General features: G+C 35.0%; 1 protein-coding gene across 2 annotated transcripts; it reads left to right on the top strand.

Moving 5' to 3' along the window:
* Nucleotides 1-4,519: 4,519 nt before the first annotated feature.
* LOC145590922 (kinesin-like protein KIN-6) lies at nt 4,520-12,887 on the top strand. Of its 2 annotated transcripts, none has more exons than XM_081647312.1 (19): nt 4,520-5,045; nt 5,152-5,351; nt 6,119-6,242; nt 6,340-6,434; nt 6,541-6,676; nt 7,304-7,369; nt 7,606-7,668; nt 7,923-7,973; nt 8,156-8,238; nt 8,333-8,450; nt 9,241-9,289; nt 9,413-9,591; nt 9,688-10,221; nt 10,371-10,517; nt 10,623-10,716; nt 10,829-10,920; nt 11,073-11,170; nt 11,312-11,390; nt 12,479-12,887. In XM_081647312.1, the coding sequence occupies exons 1-19, from the start codon at nt 4,581-4,583 to the stop codon at nt 12,575-12,577; spliced, it is 2,772 nt and encodes a 923-aa protein (XP_081503438.1). In that variant the 5' UTR covers nt 4,520-4,580; the 3' UTR covers nt 12,578-12,887. The 2 variants fall into 2 exon arrangements, with proteins under 2 accessions (XP_081503438.1, XP_081503437.1); XM_081647311.1 differs by having other exon boundaries at nt 10,617-10,716.
* The last annotated feature ends 3,386 nt before the right edge of the window (nt 12,888-16,273 follow it).

Genomic DNA, 16,273 nt, shown 5'->3' with positions numbered 1-16,273 from the left:
CAGTTCAATTTAATTCAGTTCAGTAAATGTGAACAGACCCTTAGGCATTATGATTGACTTAAATAAATATATACTCCGTAAGAGGTAAGTGCGGTAGTTGGAGTATAAAAAATTGTAAAAGAAAGATATTAGTATTAATAGTTTATTTAAAAGTAATGAATACGAAAGGAAAGAAATAATAAAAAAAAAGTAGTAATGGGTTTGGATGGGGACCATGAGAGGAAAGATATATTATACTCCCTCCGTTTTTTTTTTTAAATGCATCACTTTGATTTTTGCACTATTCACATACCATGGTTAACTTAATTTTTTCACCTCTATAAAATAAATAAATAAATATTATTGTATAATATATTATTAGATTAGTCATATTGTCTAGTTTCGTAATATAATTTTGTTACAATTTTTACTAATAGACAATAAAAGATATTAATGGTCAAAATTGCGTCTCGATAATGTGCCGGTCAAATTGATGCAAATAAAAGAAAATAGAGGGAGTATTTAAATGTAGCTTTTTGTCGAGGAGGGAGTAATATTGTATACTTATTTGTTCTTTTACACATTTTGATTTTAAAACTATTCACAAAGTATACTTAAGTTAGTGATTTATAGTTATAATACAACATTTTATTTTGAAGGTAGTTATAATACAACATAATCAAATGGGATGATGGAAATGTGTAATACTTATATTTTCATAATATCAAAGCACATAATTTTTTTTTAAATTCATCACTGCATTTATGCAGAGGTTTAGGGGAGTATTTGCTTTAATGTTATTAGGGTGACTAACGCGTGTGATGCGCGCTCTATAGCTAGTCATTTTCGGAGAGGTCTTTTGGTTGTTGTCAACATAATGAAGGAAAATATGTAAACAAATGTTTTTAAAGGTAAAATGTCTGCAAAGCTATTCTTAAGTTTTTTTTAGAGATATAATTGTCCAAACACTATTCATAATAATTAAATCATTAAATCAAAAAAGAAGATTTTAGAAGCAATTAACAACATATTAATAGGGGCATATAGGTAAACAAACATTTTTAAGGATATAAGTCCTCACATTATTCATAAGTGTTTTCTCATACTTTTTAAGATTTTAAATTAAATTAGATTTAAAGTTAGACATATTAGATTAGAGACAATTAACATTGTATTAATAGAGGCATATTGGTAAACAAACTTTTTTAAGGATATAATTGTCCTCACACTCATAAGTGTTTTTTCATACTTTTAAAAGGTAGATATATTACATAATTCTCATGCCATGCTTGATTTTAAAAATTAACTATAATTGAAATTCAAATATGGATTCATTAGAAAAACGAACTCAAAAGTTAATCATAACAATAAATAATTAAATATTTCATAATAAAGTTCTTAGGGAAATTAATAATTCTACAAAGAAACTAAAAAGAAAAAAAATTAGAGTAGAGTATAGGAGGGAAATTCCCTCAAAAAAACACTTTACTTCTGTTTGTAGAACCCTCCAGTTATTAACAATCTAGATAGGTAGTCTCTAGCTAGGTTGTAAAGAGGACTATAAATAGGGATCCTTCCCCTCATTTTTATATCATCCACACAGTTGTAATTTAAACTCTATTAAACATTATAAATCATCCTTTGAGAAACCTATTATCTCTCTTTAAAACTTTCTAACTTGCTTTCTTACTTGTGCTCTCTAAGTTTTCCGCACTTAACTTTAAAGCATCAACACTTAGCCTTGCTTATTACTTTAGGGAGCCTTGACTAGAGTCAGTGGTGATTCTGGTAGGTTGTGTACTTGTGTACATCACTAATTCATTGTAATTTTTCAATTAAATTTCAGGATGATGTTATTGAAATAATTTTCACTAATTCATTGTAATTTTACAATTAAATTTCATAATGATGTTATTTTTTTTATGAACAATAATAAAAATTTCAACAAGTTTCCACAAACTCACAAATTGCAAAACCAATAGAATACCCCAAATAATACGAAATTAGGGTTAATATAATTTTAAAAAAATTCAAGTGATTAAGATACTTACAATTATTATTAGTGTAATCATTTTTGGTTGTTCATTGATGTGATTAGCTAGGGGTGAAACTAAACCAAACCGCAAACCAAACCAAATTATAAATGTGGTGCAGTTTTTTTTCTAATATGGTTCGGTGCGGTTTAAGGAATCCCAAAATTGAATTAATATGATATGGTTTCGATTTTAAGATTTGAAAAACCATAAACCGAAATCCAAACCGAATTATGTCCCATATCCAAATTATAGCCTAACCCAATACTAATTTCTACCCTACATATATATAAAGCCCAAAATAATAAAACTTGTGTTTTTTTATGCCGTAGAATGCCAACCAATGTGGGCAATGTTAGAGTGAATGACCAATTAGATGGAGCAAAAAGGAAGAGGATGAAAAATTTCAGTGTGGTTCGGTTTTCTTTTGAAAAACCGAATTTAAAACGGTGTGGTTTGGTTCGGTTTCAATAATAATATGGTATGGTGTGGTTTGAAAAATCCCAAAACCGAATTAATGTGGTTTGGTTTTGGTTTCGGTTTGCACTATAAACCACACCGCAAACCGAACTTTCACCCCTACGATTGACATATTACGGTTTTTGAATACTTTATCTGTCGAAATTTATATTTTGCAAAATTAGTAAAAGGCCATTGAGATAGATCGTTTTTTTTTTTTTTCAGAAACAAAACAAGAAAGAACAAAGAATTAAATGGTCATAGAAAATCTGTGAAAAAAAAAAAATTGAGTTTAGCAAAATTAGTTTAAATTAAGTAAATTTGAACATTGTAATTGTTAATTTTTATACGGCCATTGTTGATTTTGTGTACAACCATTTTTGATTTGTATACGGTTATTGCACATCTGATATGAGTTTTTATGTTTCTGTAATTTTTGTGGGTTTGATTTAAATGTTATCGTTTCAACAAAATTGTTTTCCTTTTGTGATTATATTGTTATCTTTGATGAATTTATAGTTATTCTTGGATTTTATACTATTATTGGTCGAGAAAAAGAGTATTTTTATAGCGTTGTAGCTAAATGAATTACTATATAACAAAAATTGCATACTCTCTATACCTCTAAGTGTAAGAGCTCCGAGGGATGCCCTGCCTTGGGCATTCTCAAATGATGGCTTGTACACTCCACGAAGACTTCTTATATGCTAGTTACGGGCTGCAATTTTGATGTGCTTCACCAAGTTAGGGTTGGAATTTGGGGCCTTGATGTTTCTCTAAAGGTCAAACATTTCCTTTTGCGAGTGTGCATAAAGACGCTCCCTACTAGAGAGCTGATAGAGACTCGTCAGTTGCTTGACCAGGTTGCCTGCCCCTGGTGCGGTCTGGCGAGTGAATCAACAAACCATGCTCTTTTAAGTGTGGTCGAGTGCAAGATTTGTGGGAGGAAAGTGGTTGTGCATCACTATTGCAACATGATGGAAAAGATATGGCTGAATTGTTGGCTCGGTGGATGGTGATAAGCTTAAAGCAACAAACCGCTTGGCATGGATGATTTGTGGCGAAAGGAATTTGAAAATATTTCAAGGCAAATACACTCCAAATGATGTCTTGTTGGCTAGACACTAGAGACTTGTGAAGGAAAACGGTGAGTATAACAAGAAGATTTATGCCACAACCCAAAAGAGATCTAAGTCAAGCAAGAGATGGCAGCGCCACCAGTTGGAAGGGTAAAAATAAATGCTGATGCAGCTTTGAGGGAGGAAGGATGGGTGGGGTTGGGAGTGGTGGCCAAAGATCATGAGGGGGAAGTTCGTTGTGTTTGATGCAACAAGGAGAACACAAGCTTGGTGGCCTCTGGAAGTAGCTGAAGCAAAGGCACTCTTGCTTGCTGTGAAACTTGCCAAACAGCATGGGTTGGAGGAAGTAGTATTGGAGTCGGACTGCCAGGTTCTTGTGCATCATCCCTCGAAAGCTACCATTTATTTTACTAATTTCGATAATATTCTTGAGGATATTATGTCTTTGAGTTGTAATTTTAAGTCCTTTAGTTGGTCTCATTTAAAAAGGGATGACAATTCTATTGCACATCACCTTGCTAAGCTAGTGCCGTTTGGGATTGAACAAGTGTGGGTGAATCACTGCCCTTCAGAGTTCTCTCCCTATGTACTTTCGGACTATTTGTCCTTAAATTAATGCATTAGCTCGGTTTCCCTTAAAAATAAAATAAAATATTGTGTATAACTTTTTGCTTGAAAGTACATTTTTGCCCTAAGGGCCTGTTTTGATTGACTAAATTGATTGGAGCTGAAGTGAACTGAATTGAATATTTCATGAGAAAAGGATATTAAGAAGTGAACTGGACTTATTGGAGTTGAAGTGAAATGAAAATAATATGAAAAGAACAGACCCTAATTATGGTCCTTCCCGGGTACGGGGCATCACGGCTCGGGATCAAAGTAGAAAAAAAAAAAAATGGAGGAAAGATTTCACTCCCAAATAGGTGAAAACCAAGTTCAGTTGAGTGACGTTAAAGATTTCTGAATTCAAATTTTCGTTTCTTCCCCCCTTTCTCATTTCTCAACGATACACCAACTCAAAAAAAGCGAGATGCAGAGAAAAATGGAGGAAAGCAGTCCACAACAATGTCCGACCACCGTCACAATCCGCCGGAATCCTCCCCAGCGAGCAAGACCCTCCTCCTCAAAGACCGCCGCAAAATCACCTTCCTCTCATTCTCTCTCCTCCAAAAATCTCAACATCCCCAATTTTCTACTCGATGACATCTTAACAATAGATGTTCAACTCTTACAAAACCCTAAAATTCCATCCCCAAATCAACCAGATTCCTCAAATTCTCTCAATGTCTTCCTCAGAGTTCGCCCCCTTCCAATTGCTCCTTCCAAACCCTCTAAATCGAAGCAATCCATTTCGAAAAAACCCAGTAAGAGTTGCCTTACGATCAATGATGATTCTCACTCTATTACGATTATACCCCCAATTTGCGATTCTAATAGGTTGAAGTCTGAAGTTTACAACGGATTTTCTCATGTTTTTTCTTCAGATTCTTCTCAGGTTTGTTGTTTGAATTTCCCCTCGATTTAGGTTTTTGGGATTTTCTTATGTGATTGATCGATTGATCGCATAATTTTTTAAGTGAATTGTGGTTATATATGTGCAGGATGAAGTGTATGATAAGCTCATGAGACCTATGGTTGAGGGGTTTCTAAATGGAAAAAGCGGGCTTTTGGCTGCTTTAGGGCCTAGTGGTTCTGGGAAAACTCACACCGTTTTCGGGTCTGTCAACGAACCCGGTTTGGTTCCTCGTGCTCTTCGCCACATTTTCGATGCTGAAGCCAGTAAATCGTCCATGATGTCGAGGTGATTATGTTCACATTTTGCTTTTTGAGGTTCAATTAATAGTATAGTATTTGTGTGAGATGGTAATTCGTTTTTTCTCTATGTTGCTCTTTAAAAGTCTTTGTTGTGTGATGTTATTAAAGGTAGTTTACTTTCTCTACTATTAATCAGATATCAAATGAAATTTGTATGTGGCTTGACCCTCCTTCAGTTAAGTCGCTTGGGTAGGCTAATTGATGCTTTCATACTGTGTTTTGTCCAGTTTATTTATAACCAGAATTCCACCTTACTTACAGGAAGAAATTGGAAATAATGATTTTAACTGTTTTCTTCTATTACGGAGTAATAAAGTAGCGAAACTTTTTTTCTAGACTTTTATTCCATTATTGATGTGATTACTCAATTAAGTTTTTAGATATGAATATCATAAGCTATAGGATAAGGGGATTGACTGATATTCTTGGAACTTTTTTTTTTTTGGTTGCAATATGTAAGTTTCTTGGTCCAGTCACAAAATCCTAGCTTTGCTCTTGCTACTATGTACATTTTCTATTGGTTAGGCTAATATTTCAGTTATATTATGATGATGTAGAACCTTAGCTATATGGTGACAGCTGGAAATCTCATTTGTTGATTTTGTTTAATATTTGCATCATTTGTAGATGTTTCTGTCACTTATCATGGAAGCAATCTGGAGGATAAAGTTATCAGGATCTTTTCAGTTATCTTGTGTCATTATGAATAGATAGAGGAGGGCTTATTGGTTTTTTTCCTGTTGTTCTATACAGGTCATTTTATATATCCATATTTGAAATTTATTCTGAGAAAGGAAAGGGAGAAAAGTTGTCAGATTTGTCTCCAGATGGATCTGATATCTACTTGCAACAATCTGCTGTTAAAGGCCTTAAAGAGGTAAGTTGTCTGTTTTAGTAATCCATTCACGCGGTGCTGAATTATATGACTGTCTTGTCTTCTTTGATGCATTTAAATGGTTTATGTACTTAAACAGGTTTTAATCAAAGATGTTGCACAAGCAGAATATCTATTAAACCATGCAAAATCAAAACGTGTCAGTGCAATGACAAACTCTAACAGTCAATCCAGGTTGGTGAAAGTTACGTCACTAGTTTTGTGAATTGTTTGGCTAGCCTTGGCTTTGGAGTTCTTGTACCCATCTCTGTTACTCATATGTATGTTCACTATATTGTAGCCGCTCACAATGCATAATTAACATTCGCTGTGCTGTTGATGAGACTGTGGGGGGGAGTGAATCTTGGCCTAATGAAGCTGTATTGACTTTTGTTGATCTTGCTGGTGCTGAAAGAGAAAAGAAAACTGGAAATAAGGTGAGCTACTGTATTTTGGAGCACATTATAAAAACTATAAATGACAAGAGAATATTGTCTTGGTTTATTTGCTCAAAACATTATTGCCAAAGCCGTAAATTTTTGTGTGTGCCTTGATGAATTACTTCACACTGAATATTATTCAACGTGACTTGTATCTTGGTTGTAATAGTGATTCCTTATTTTGTTGTGTATGCCTGAAGTTAGAGTACTGCGCTGATGTTTCTTTGTATGCAAGATCCTTGTTTCTTGACTACTATTGTTGAGTTGACAACAACAAATCATAATAAATATATATCGACCTAAGATATAAGCCAAGCAAAAGTCATGACAAGTCTAGAATAATTTTATTTTATACTTCGGCATATGTGTCAAAGTGTATTTTGGCCTTTGGCATAGAAATGCCTACCAAATTTTTATAGTTTATGTTGAAGTGGGGCTTGGATTCTCTAGTAGAGACTAAGAACAGCAGTGCATACATACTATATCAATGTAAGTTGCAAAAGTCTTTATTTATGATAAAAAAAAAAAACTGTTGTAACAAAACTGTAAAGGTGCTTTATGCAATAGTGCTCATTAATGTGGTTAATTTTGTGTTGATGGTGTACTCTATCTATCCTTTTGCAGGGTGGAAGGCTCCTTGAAAGTAATTTTATCAACAACACATCAATGGTATTTGGGTTGTGCCTTCGAGTATGTTGCCTGAACTTTTTGCTTGCATTCTTTGTGGTTTCTTACTTTCTTTAATATTCCACATATCTTCCTCTGCACATTGACCAATTATTAACAAATTAACACTTAAGATACTAGTAGCCTTTGTTATTTTTATCTGTATATCTGCAAGAAGATTCTATTGAAGTATTGCATTTACTCTGTGGGTATTGTCATTCTTATGCTTGGTGATTTTGCACTTCTATCATATTTGCTAGTCATTATTGGAGCATCAGAAGAATCCCAAGAAACCTATGCAGAAACACTTCCAGAGCTCATTGGTAACTCTTATTTTTACAACCTTTTGCTTTATTATAGCTACACAACTTTAAATCAGCTTCAACAGTATATTTTTGCTTTTATAAGGTCAGTATCTAGATATTCACAAATCATCAGTTTGTGAATGATAAATGAGAATTATCTCCAGGAAAGGACACTATTCAAATTGTTTGTACTCTGTATATTTTTGTTCTAGACTCTCTGTGTTCTATGTGACTATGTGATAGAAAACTAACTTTTCTTTGTTTTTTAAAAGCTGACTAGGTATTTACGAGATTATATGGAAGGCCGGAAGCGTATGGCTTTGGTATGTCATCTCAGTGTCCAATGTCTATATTCATGTTCTCCTTTATCCCTTGAGAAGTTTGTTAAAAAAAAAGGCTGATTGCGAATCAAATACGTAAAATTGATATTGTTACAGTCTAATACCAGATCAACAGCTATACTACTTGATTCAAGTAACATTTGGCTGATCTTGATTATTTCCAGATTTTGACAGTACGACCCGGGGAAGAAGATTACTTTGATACATCCTTTCTCCTTAGACAGGCTTCACCATATATGCAAATTAAGTAAGCATTAATGATTTTATTTTCTCTTAATGCATAATTACATGGTATTTTTAATTTGTGGTCTAAATCTCTCTCTCCCTATTATTTCCTTAAGGTTCTGTGACGTGGAAGAAACTTCATATTTACCCCGCAATAAGAAGCGCCATCAGACTATTGGCAATGAGCAGAAGAAAAGAGCAAAGTTGACTAGGGTTGAATCTGCAGATTGCAGGGTATGGAAATTTGTTCTGAATGTTGGTTGTGCTTATATCTGTATGCTTTACTTATTGCAAAATGTGGAGAGCCTTTTGTGAATTGTTTCTATTTATCAATTCATTATATTCTCCAAAACAAAGAATGAATGTGTGCTCATGAACTTAGTCACAAGGCAAAAGAACTGCTGATTTATGGGTGCATCTTTAAATTGACTTCTGCCTTGTTTAAATTAGTAAGTGAAAATACAGTATTCACAAGTTAGTCAAAATAAATATTGTTTAGTCTAAAAGTGGATGGACTACTAAACTAGTTCTGGTAAATCAAAATTCACGCCAGTAATAAGGAGGTATTCTGCCTGAAAGTTTTCTTTGAACCTATAGATGTCCTTATTTACGTTTGATACTGCTATTATTGCTGTTTATTATTGTCACTACTTCTTTGATCATACAGAACAATGATTGAAGTCTTTATGTTTCTCATTTGAGTCATATAAGTCTTTTGTTCAATTTAAGCAGCTTTAAGACTTTAAATATGTGTAAAATCATCGTCATCCATCGCCATCATCATTATTCTTTACTCATTTATCTTGGTTGTCCAGCTTCAAATCTTGACTCCAGATTTTCTTGATTCAAAATCCTGTAGCACGAAATTATTTGACAGATGAAGACGTGCATTAACTCAACTTTCTGATTGCATTGCTCAATATGTACTCTTGATGCTTGATGTCTTGGTCTATAGCCCCATAGGTTTATCTTGATTGAACATAATCTTGCCTTACTTTTTAATGTCTTTTTAACCCTTTTGTAGAATGATGCCGGGGTAACTAATAGAGATTCAGAGGACTCCCCCAAAAAAGGTCAGTGAGAATGCATGCTCCCATTGTCCCATATTTGATATTTTATTGAGCTCTCTCTCTCTCTCTCTCTCTCTCTCTCTGTCTGTGCATTGTTCTGCACTGAAGCCACTCTACCAATTTCAGAAGTTAAAACCTTAGACAACTCTTATGGAAACAAAAGAAGTCCTGTACAAAGAGTGGATGAGAATTTACTTCCCAAAGTTGACTCTGCTAATTCAAACATATATAGGCAGTACTATGTCATGCAAGGATTTGCCAAGGCTCTGTGGTCTGTGTTGAAGCAGTATAAGGAGAGAGTCAAGGTTAAGATGCTTTCTTTAACACTTTTCATTAGTAGTTTGCTTGTAATGCTTTCATGTGGCCTTAACCCCTCATGCATTCGTATTTATTGTAAACAGACCATGGAAAAAGATATTGATATTCTGAAAGAGAATCTCAGAATTGGAGATGCTAAATATCTCGCGATTGAAAAAGAACTGCTCGATCTAAAGTCTCAACGTTCATATCAAATTCAAGGCCCTGGTGTGGCTAGTTATTCTATTGGAGGCCCTAATTTGGAATCCAGATTCAGTAAGGAAGAATTGTCAGATCCTGTAAAAGTAGTTTCTGCAGGGCTTGCAGATCTTGAATGCAAGGAAATTACAATCTTGCATACGTCAGGGGAAAAATGTACTTCTGTCCATGAACTAGAGGGGGTGACAATGCCAGAAGAAAAACATGAGCACTCTAATTCTGAATGCAAATCTAAGAATTTATTCTGGGAGAAAGATGTACATTTTGAAGGTGAAGTTGGTGACCCTTTATCACCAGAAGCAGGGTGTCACTGTACTGATTTTGAGGGAAGACCACCTGGAAATTCTAATCAGGATAAGGAAATTCGATCTGGATCAATAAAAGAAAGCCAAGGGTCTGGATCCGTTAATGTTTCAAAGGTTTGGACTTGTTTTATAATTGATTCCTCTCTTTGTTTTACAGATTTCAGGATACAGTACTAATCATTCTTTGAATTTAGAAAATAATATAGCAATAGGTGAGTTTATCCACATTAGTTGGTAATTAGCTATGATTTTGTCTTTTCTAGATTTACATGGGAGATTTGCCTTCAGGGCCAAAAGGTTATCTTTCAGTTGATGCGAGTATTGATCCTGATGTCATCTTGACAAGGCCCTCTCACAAACCTAACTTGTCTTCTCCTGATCTAAAAATGTCTTTGCCACAAAGTTGTCAGGTATGTATCATTGTATCTGATGGTCAATATATGACGCTCCAATTTGTATTACTTCAATGATCTCAATTAGCTGTTTGGTGTTTTCCTGTTTTGCTTAAGGTACAGAATTCACTGATGGAATGTGAAATATCCCATGACACGAGCATAAGTGATCATCACGAGAAGGATCAAAGGAAGGAATGTGATAAAAAATCAACAGGTGTGGTTACTTGTCTAATGTATCAATATATTACTGCTTTTGTAATAATTGTAGAATGAGCTGCAACCCTCGTTCAAATAAATAATTGGAAATATCTGTTTAATTTCTTCAGATGCTGCTGCTTGTCTGTCAAGGTCACATGTCTTGGATCTGATAGATCAAGGTGAAAGTTGTGGCTGTGACACAAAAATTGAGAAGGATAAGGTAAACAATGCTTGTTTTTGTAAAAACCTGGAATAATACTTGCCAATCAATCAAAGCCTTAATCCCATAAGTGGGGTAGATCTGGAATAATACTTGTGCATTCTGTAAAAGATATCATATGTCATTCAGTCATTGTTCCTCTTCTTTTGTAGGAAAATGTGGCAAGTGTTCCGGGCAGCAATTTTAACTCTGAGCTGGAAACGAAGGAAACTTCTCATTCAAAATCTTCAAAAGCAGTAAGGCCTAAAAGGTAAACAACTTGAGATATTTTATCATTATTTCGCCTTCATGTAAACATTGTTTGATATTTCATTTGTTCCCTTCCTATCTTGTTTGCCAATATCGCTCTTTCTTATTTTTTACCTTCTTGGTGATGATTTGTGATCATTAGGCGTCTTATGCCAGCTTCATCGTTATTGTTGAGGGATGCTGGCAGCGTAGATGTTACAGATGAGATTGTAAAGCTCAAGGTAATATTTTTTTCCCGTTAAATAATTTTCTGAATCGCACACTGAAATGCTTAGAGTAGGAATAGGATGTCTCATTGTGGCTTGTGATGCTGTCTTGTATCTTGTAATTATTTTCATTCCAAATTCCATGAGATACTTGTTGCAAATTTATGTGGCTTGTGGCCTCAGCTCCTTACCTTAGTGCTCAGAGATGTTCGACGAGTTAAATATTCATCATAATCAACAGAAAATACCAAAAGGCCAACGATGTTTGCAATTTCAAACATAATAGATGCCCTGTGAGTCAACATAAATTTATGTCAATTTGTCAATGCCTGAGATTTCAAGAAGCCATGTCCTCTCTGTCAGAAAGCTTGTCCGGTTGCCTTAAACCATATATGATGATTTATTTGGAGAATATATGCTAGGTTGTTGTTTATGAAAGCTTTTGTATGGTAGTCTCAGATAATTCTGTTCTGATATTCTTGTGAGCTGTGCTCCGTTTACATTGTTTTTGGATGTCAGTAGTAGATGGAAGGGGAGGGGAGGGGAGAGGGGAGGGGAGAGGGGAGGGAAGTAGAAGGGAAGGAATCTTTCTGAATCTTTTCAACATTTAGAATTGGGGTTTTGGATTGTCCACAGAAGAAGGATGATGCATCCCTCCATCTCCCTTCCCTTCTCTTTCTCCATTCCATTTTCAAATTACTCATCTAAACACTGTATTAGTCTCTATTTAATGTGCCATATTGCATTGTTAGTCAAGGTTTTGACTTCAAATAAGTTCTTTGTGCTTGTGCTCCCATGCTCCTTGAGTCCGTGAACAGTTGAGTTACCATAATGCTACCATTTTCCCGGTCTTCTTGAAATTTTTTAAAAGTAGAGTTGTAAGGTGGGTGAGATGAAATCATAAATAATTACATTAGACATTTAGACTAGCATCTAGCACCAGCAGTATCAGAGGTGCATGCCATGCCTTGAAAATTTCCAAAATGCTGTTGCATACGTTATTATTGTTATTGTTGTAAATCTACGTGTTCCCTTATCTTTACTGAATTATGAACAACTTGTCGGTCCTATGTAATAACTAATAAGTATGGCTGCCTTTGCAGGGAGGTAGAGGTGGACGAAAGCTGGTTGAAGATGACCGTAAAAGAACCACGGGTAGTGCCTCTCTTATGCGATTGCTGAAGAATCATCTACCTCGATAGCCATTGCTCAATCTTTTAGGGATGTTGGGTAAGCTTGTAAAGATTGAGCTGTCATTTTTTTTTTATTGTGCTCCATAGTGGATATGCAAGTGTTTATTAAAGATAGTCCACATCATATGTAACCCTGCAAATGACTTGTATATACATATATCATTGTGTACTTGTCTAATGCAAGAACTGTTGGCATGATTTATACTAATTTTTAACTTGTAACAGAGGACTAGTAGAGAAATTATGTTGTCAATTTCTTTTGGCAGAAATGTTCAAATTATCAGTTGTAAAGCCAATATACGAAATACATAATATCGTTTTTGTAATACTCCATATCTGGTTGATCAGTGTTTGGAAAGCATAAGTGGAAACGTAATGCTACAAGTTTATGGGAGAGCAAGATCTAATGTTATGAGTTTGCTGTAATTTCTGTTATGTTTGGCATAAGTTAAATCAATTGTTACAAGCCGGAAAACAATATCACAATGATATACGGAGTAGTATTATGGTAGTGACTCTTGTGAGCATGTTGGACTAGAAAGTGTTCTCTTCACTTTAGGGCACGTCAGGATTGAGGAAAATGTGGTATAAGGAATTATTAGAGTTAGAGTAGATTTTAACCTTGTTACGTGGAATGGGTTAATTTTTATAGTTTGATAATTTCTCATTTTCAACTAACTTGAGGTCAATTGGATTCAACTTAAGGCCAAAAAAAAAAAAAAAAAAAACAGAAAAATAAAATCCTCCAAAAAGTGGAGTGGTGGGGACCAAAATAAAATCCTCCAAAAAATCGAAAAATAATATGGAGCGAGAGGATCTCATTGTCAGTAACAAACCTCTCCTTTCAACTCAAATTATTTACTGGAGGAAGAGCCAATTCTCAATTCATGGCGGGGAAAATTTCCAATTTTTTCCCTCCCAATTTTGCACCAAAAAATAGTGGAATTAGTAAGTTATTCCCCAAAGTTTTTCCAAAAAAATAATCGAAGAGGATCCAATTATTCATTATCGAAGTTGGACAAAGCAAAATGAAGTAATCCCAAAAATTAGAGACGAGTTTGGTCGAGGTGAGTGGAGCTGAGGAGCTGAATTATTGAAGAAGACCCAGGAATTGATTTGCAGCTGAAAAAGACAATTTTGGCTGAGAGCTGAGTAGTTTGCGAAAATGGATTATGGTGCTTATGTGAACAAAGAAAGTGAAATGATTGAGGTTAGTTATTATTTGTTCAGAACTTGGTCATTGTTAAAATTGTTAATTTTAGATGAATTATTTAATTAAGCTATAAAAGGGCACTTGAAATTGGAAAAGGCAAGAACAGCAAACATGCAATTGTTTTGGATTTGTCGATCTGTTTATAACTTGTGGATTTATTTGTGCTTAATTGGTTTGATTTTTGGACAATTGAATTTGAATTTGTGCCATATAATTAAATGCATGTTGTGTAAATTGTGCTGATGATGTTCATGTTGTGTTATTATGAAATTTGTCTTCTATAGTTGTTGATGTTCATGTTGTGGTGTTTTGAAATTGCTATCTAAATTTGCTGGCTGTAATTGAATAATTGTATTGGAAATTTGATTGAATGTTGCTCCTGTTGTGTTGTTGGTGGTTCATGTTGGTTCATTGAATGATTGTACTGGGAATGTAATTGAAGATTGAATGTTGCTCCTGCTATGTTGTTGGTGGTTCCTGTTGTAGTTGAATGATTGTACTGGGAATAGGGCTGTTCATCAGTCAAAGATCGGACTGGACCAGACCGAAAACCGCAAACTAGAATTTTAAGAACCGAAGACCGGACCAATTAAGCTAGGACCAAACCCGGACCGAGCCGAAAGAATCGGTCCAAAACCCGGATCGGATTGTTTTGGACCGATTTAAGAATTTTTTTTTAAAAAAAGAATTCTAATTTTTAAATAATTTTGTGGAAAACTTGAAAAAAGTAAAGGAAAATCTACACTTTAACGTCTTTTTTTTTTTGTATATTTAGTACAAAAAAGCTCATAAATTTAAAGTTTTCTAAGCTTATTAAGAATAATCTTAACCATTATTTAAGGTTTCATGCATATTTTTAATAAAAAAATCAGTCCAGTCCAAGACCTATAAAATAAATTTCTAGACCTGAAGACCGGACCAATTAATTCGGTCTCATCCGTCCGGGGTCGATCCGGTCCATTTTTTTTGGTTCGGACTGATTTATGAACACCCCTAACTGGGAATATGATTGAATGTTTCTCCTGTTGTGTTGTTGGTGGTTCATGCTGGGTTTAATTGAGTAATTCTACTGGAAATTAGCTTGATTGATGCTCCTATGGTTGCTGTTGGTTGTTGTTGTGAGAATTCCATCTCCCTAATTGCTGTTGTTATGTTCCCATAAGCAGCCTGTACCAGGTCATGGAGGGAGAGTCAGTAGGTTGTAGCTCAAATAGCTCAAACAGTGATGAAAGTTCACAAAGTGTTTTGAATGATGATGGATGGGAGGCTTTTGACTTGAATAAGGAGCCTCCATCTGAGGGTTTTCACAATGTTATCATGGAGGGTGGCATTACTAGGGACAGTGAGTTTATTATCTTGAATGAAGATTGTAGTGTGAGTTGTCATATTGCAGCTTTAGAGAGGGAGTTAGACAGTTGGACAGGTACTTCATTACCTCAATATTTAGGCCTTAATCCAGAAAAAGATTTTCATTCAACAACACAAAGCATTAGGGCCTACAACAATTCAATGAGATCGGTGTGTGGAACTGTTAAGCTACCAATTACCACAAACCCATACAAAAGATGGTTGAATTCCATGTCATGGACATTAAACCTACATTTAACCTTCTTCTCGGACGTCCTTGGATACATGAGCTTGGAGTAATACCATCTTCGCTCCACCAAATGATTAGGTAGAACTATCAAGGTCTTCTTATGAGTATACATGCTTCTCCTCTCAAAGTCGCAATAAACGATCAATCCCTTTTAGAAATAAACCATGATAAATGAAGTGGACATGTGGGGATTCGCCGTGGAGGCAATTTGCACACTAGAAATGGAGGAAAGCCTTGAAGAACCATTCAAGCTTGATCCATATTCCACCCCAATAGTAAACAACATCTTATTTAAGAGTAGTTACTTCCTGGGACGCCTTTGGGAATAGAAATGAAGAAATCTCTTTTACTTCCTATCCCAAAGAAAAGCTTTTCCTTTGAATTGGGATATAAACCAATCAAAAAGGAACTCAAGTCTCACGATGCTAAGATCAAAGCACATAAAGACAATAACAAGAAAGGGATAATCTCTTTACTCCCATCATATAATCAAAGCCTCAACGGACAATTTGTTAGGGAGAAGATTACCCATGCTATGACTTTCCAGAACCACTAGTTCTAGAAGGTATCAAGAAGCCTGGATTCAAGATATTCCACGATTGTAACTTCTTGAATGACGATTTCGAAATCGTTCAATCAAAATACCCAATTCCAAGGTGCTATGATAGGCAAGCATTAAACTTGCTATTTGGACTAGAGCAAAACCATGTTGCAACAATAGCTTATCAAAATGCCATCTAGGATGAAGCTTTCGACCCAATCTTATTGATCACCCCTTCCAACGAAACTTTCAAGCATGGATGGAGGAAGACTTTTAAGTGGATTAACCATAAATGTGACAAGCTAGAGATCACCATAGGCGAAGGGGAGATGTTCGAAGAATCCGACGATGAGT

Source organism: Chenopodium album, chromosome 18 (genome assembly GCF_948465745.1).
Source record: "Chenopodium album chromosome 18, dcCheAlbu1.1, whole genome shotgun sequence".
NCBI lineage: Eukaryota > Viridiplantae > Streptophyta > Magnoliopsida > Caryophyllales > Amaranthaceae > Chenopodium > Chenopodium album.
Note: the sequence above shows the minus strand (reverse complement) of the source record. Positions and strands in the feature narration are given on the sequence as shown.

Coding starts and splice junctions, on each gene's coding strand:
- LOC145590922 (XM_081647311.1), top strand. CDS start 4,581: ATGCAGAGAAAAATGGAGGAAAGCAGTCCACAACAATGTCCGACCACC. Junction 8,451..9,240: donor TTGAATCTGCAGATTGCAGG/GTATGGAAATTT, acceptor ACCCTTTTGTAG/AATGATGCCGGGGTAACTAA. Junction 10,717..10,828: donor ATGTGATAAAAAATCAACAG/GTGTGGTTACTT, acceptor TAATTTCTTCAG/ATGCTGCTGCTTGTCTGTCA.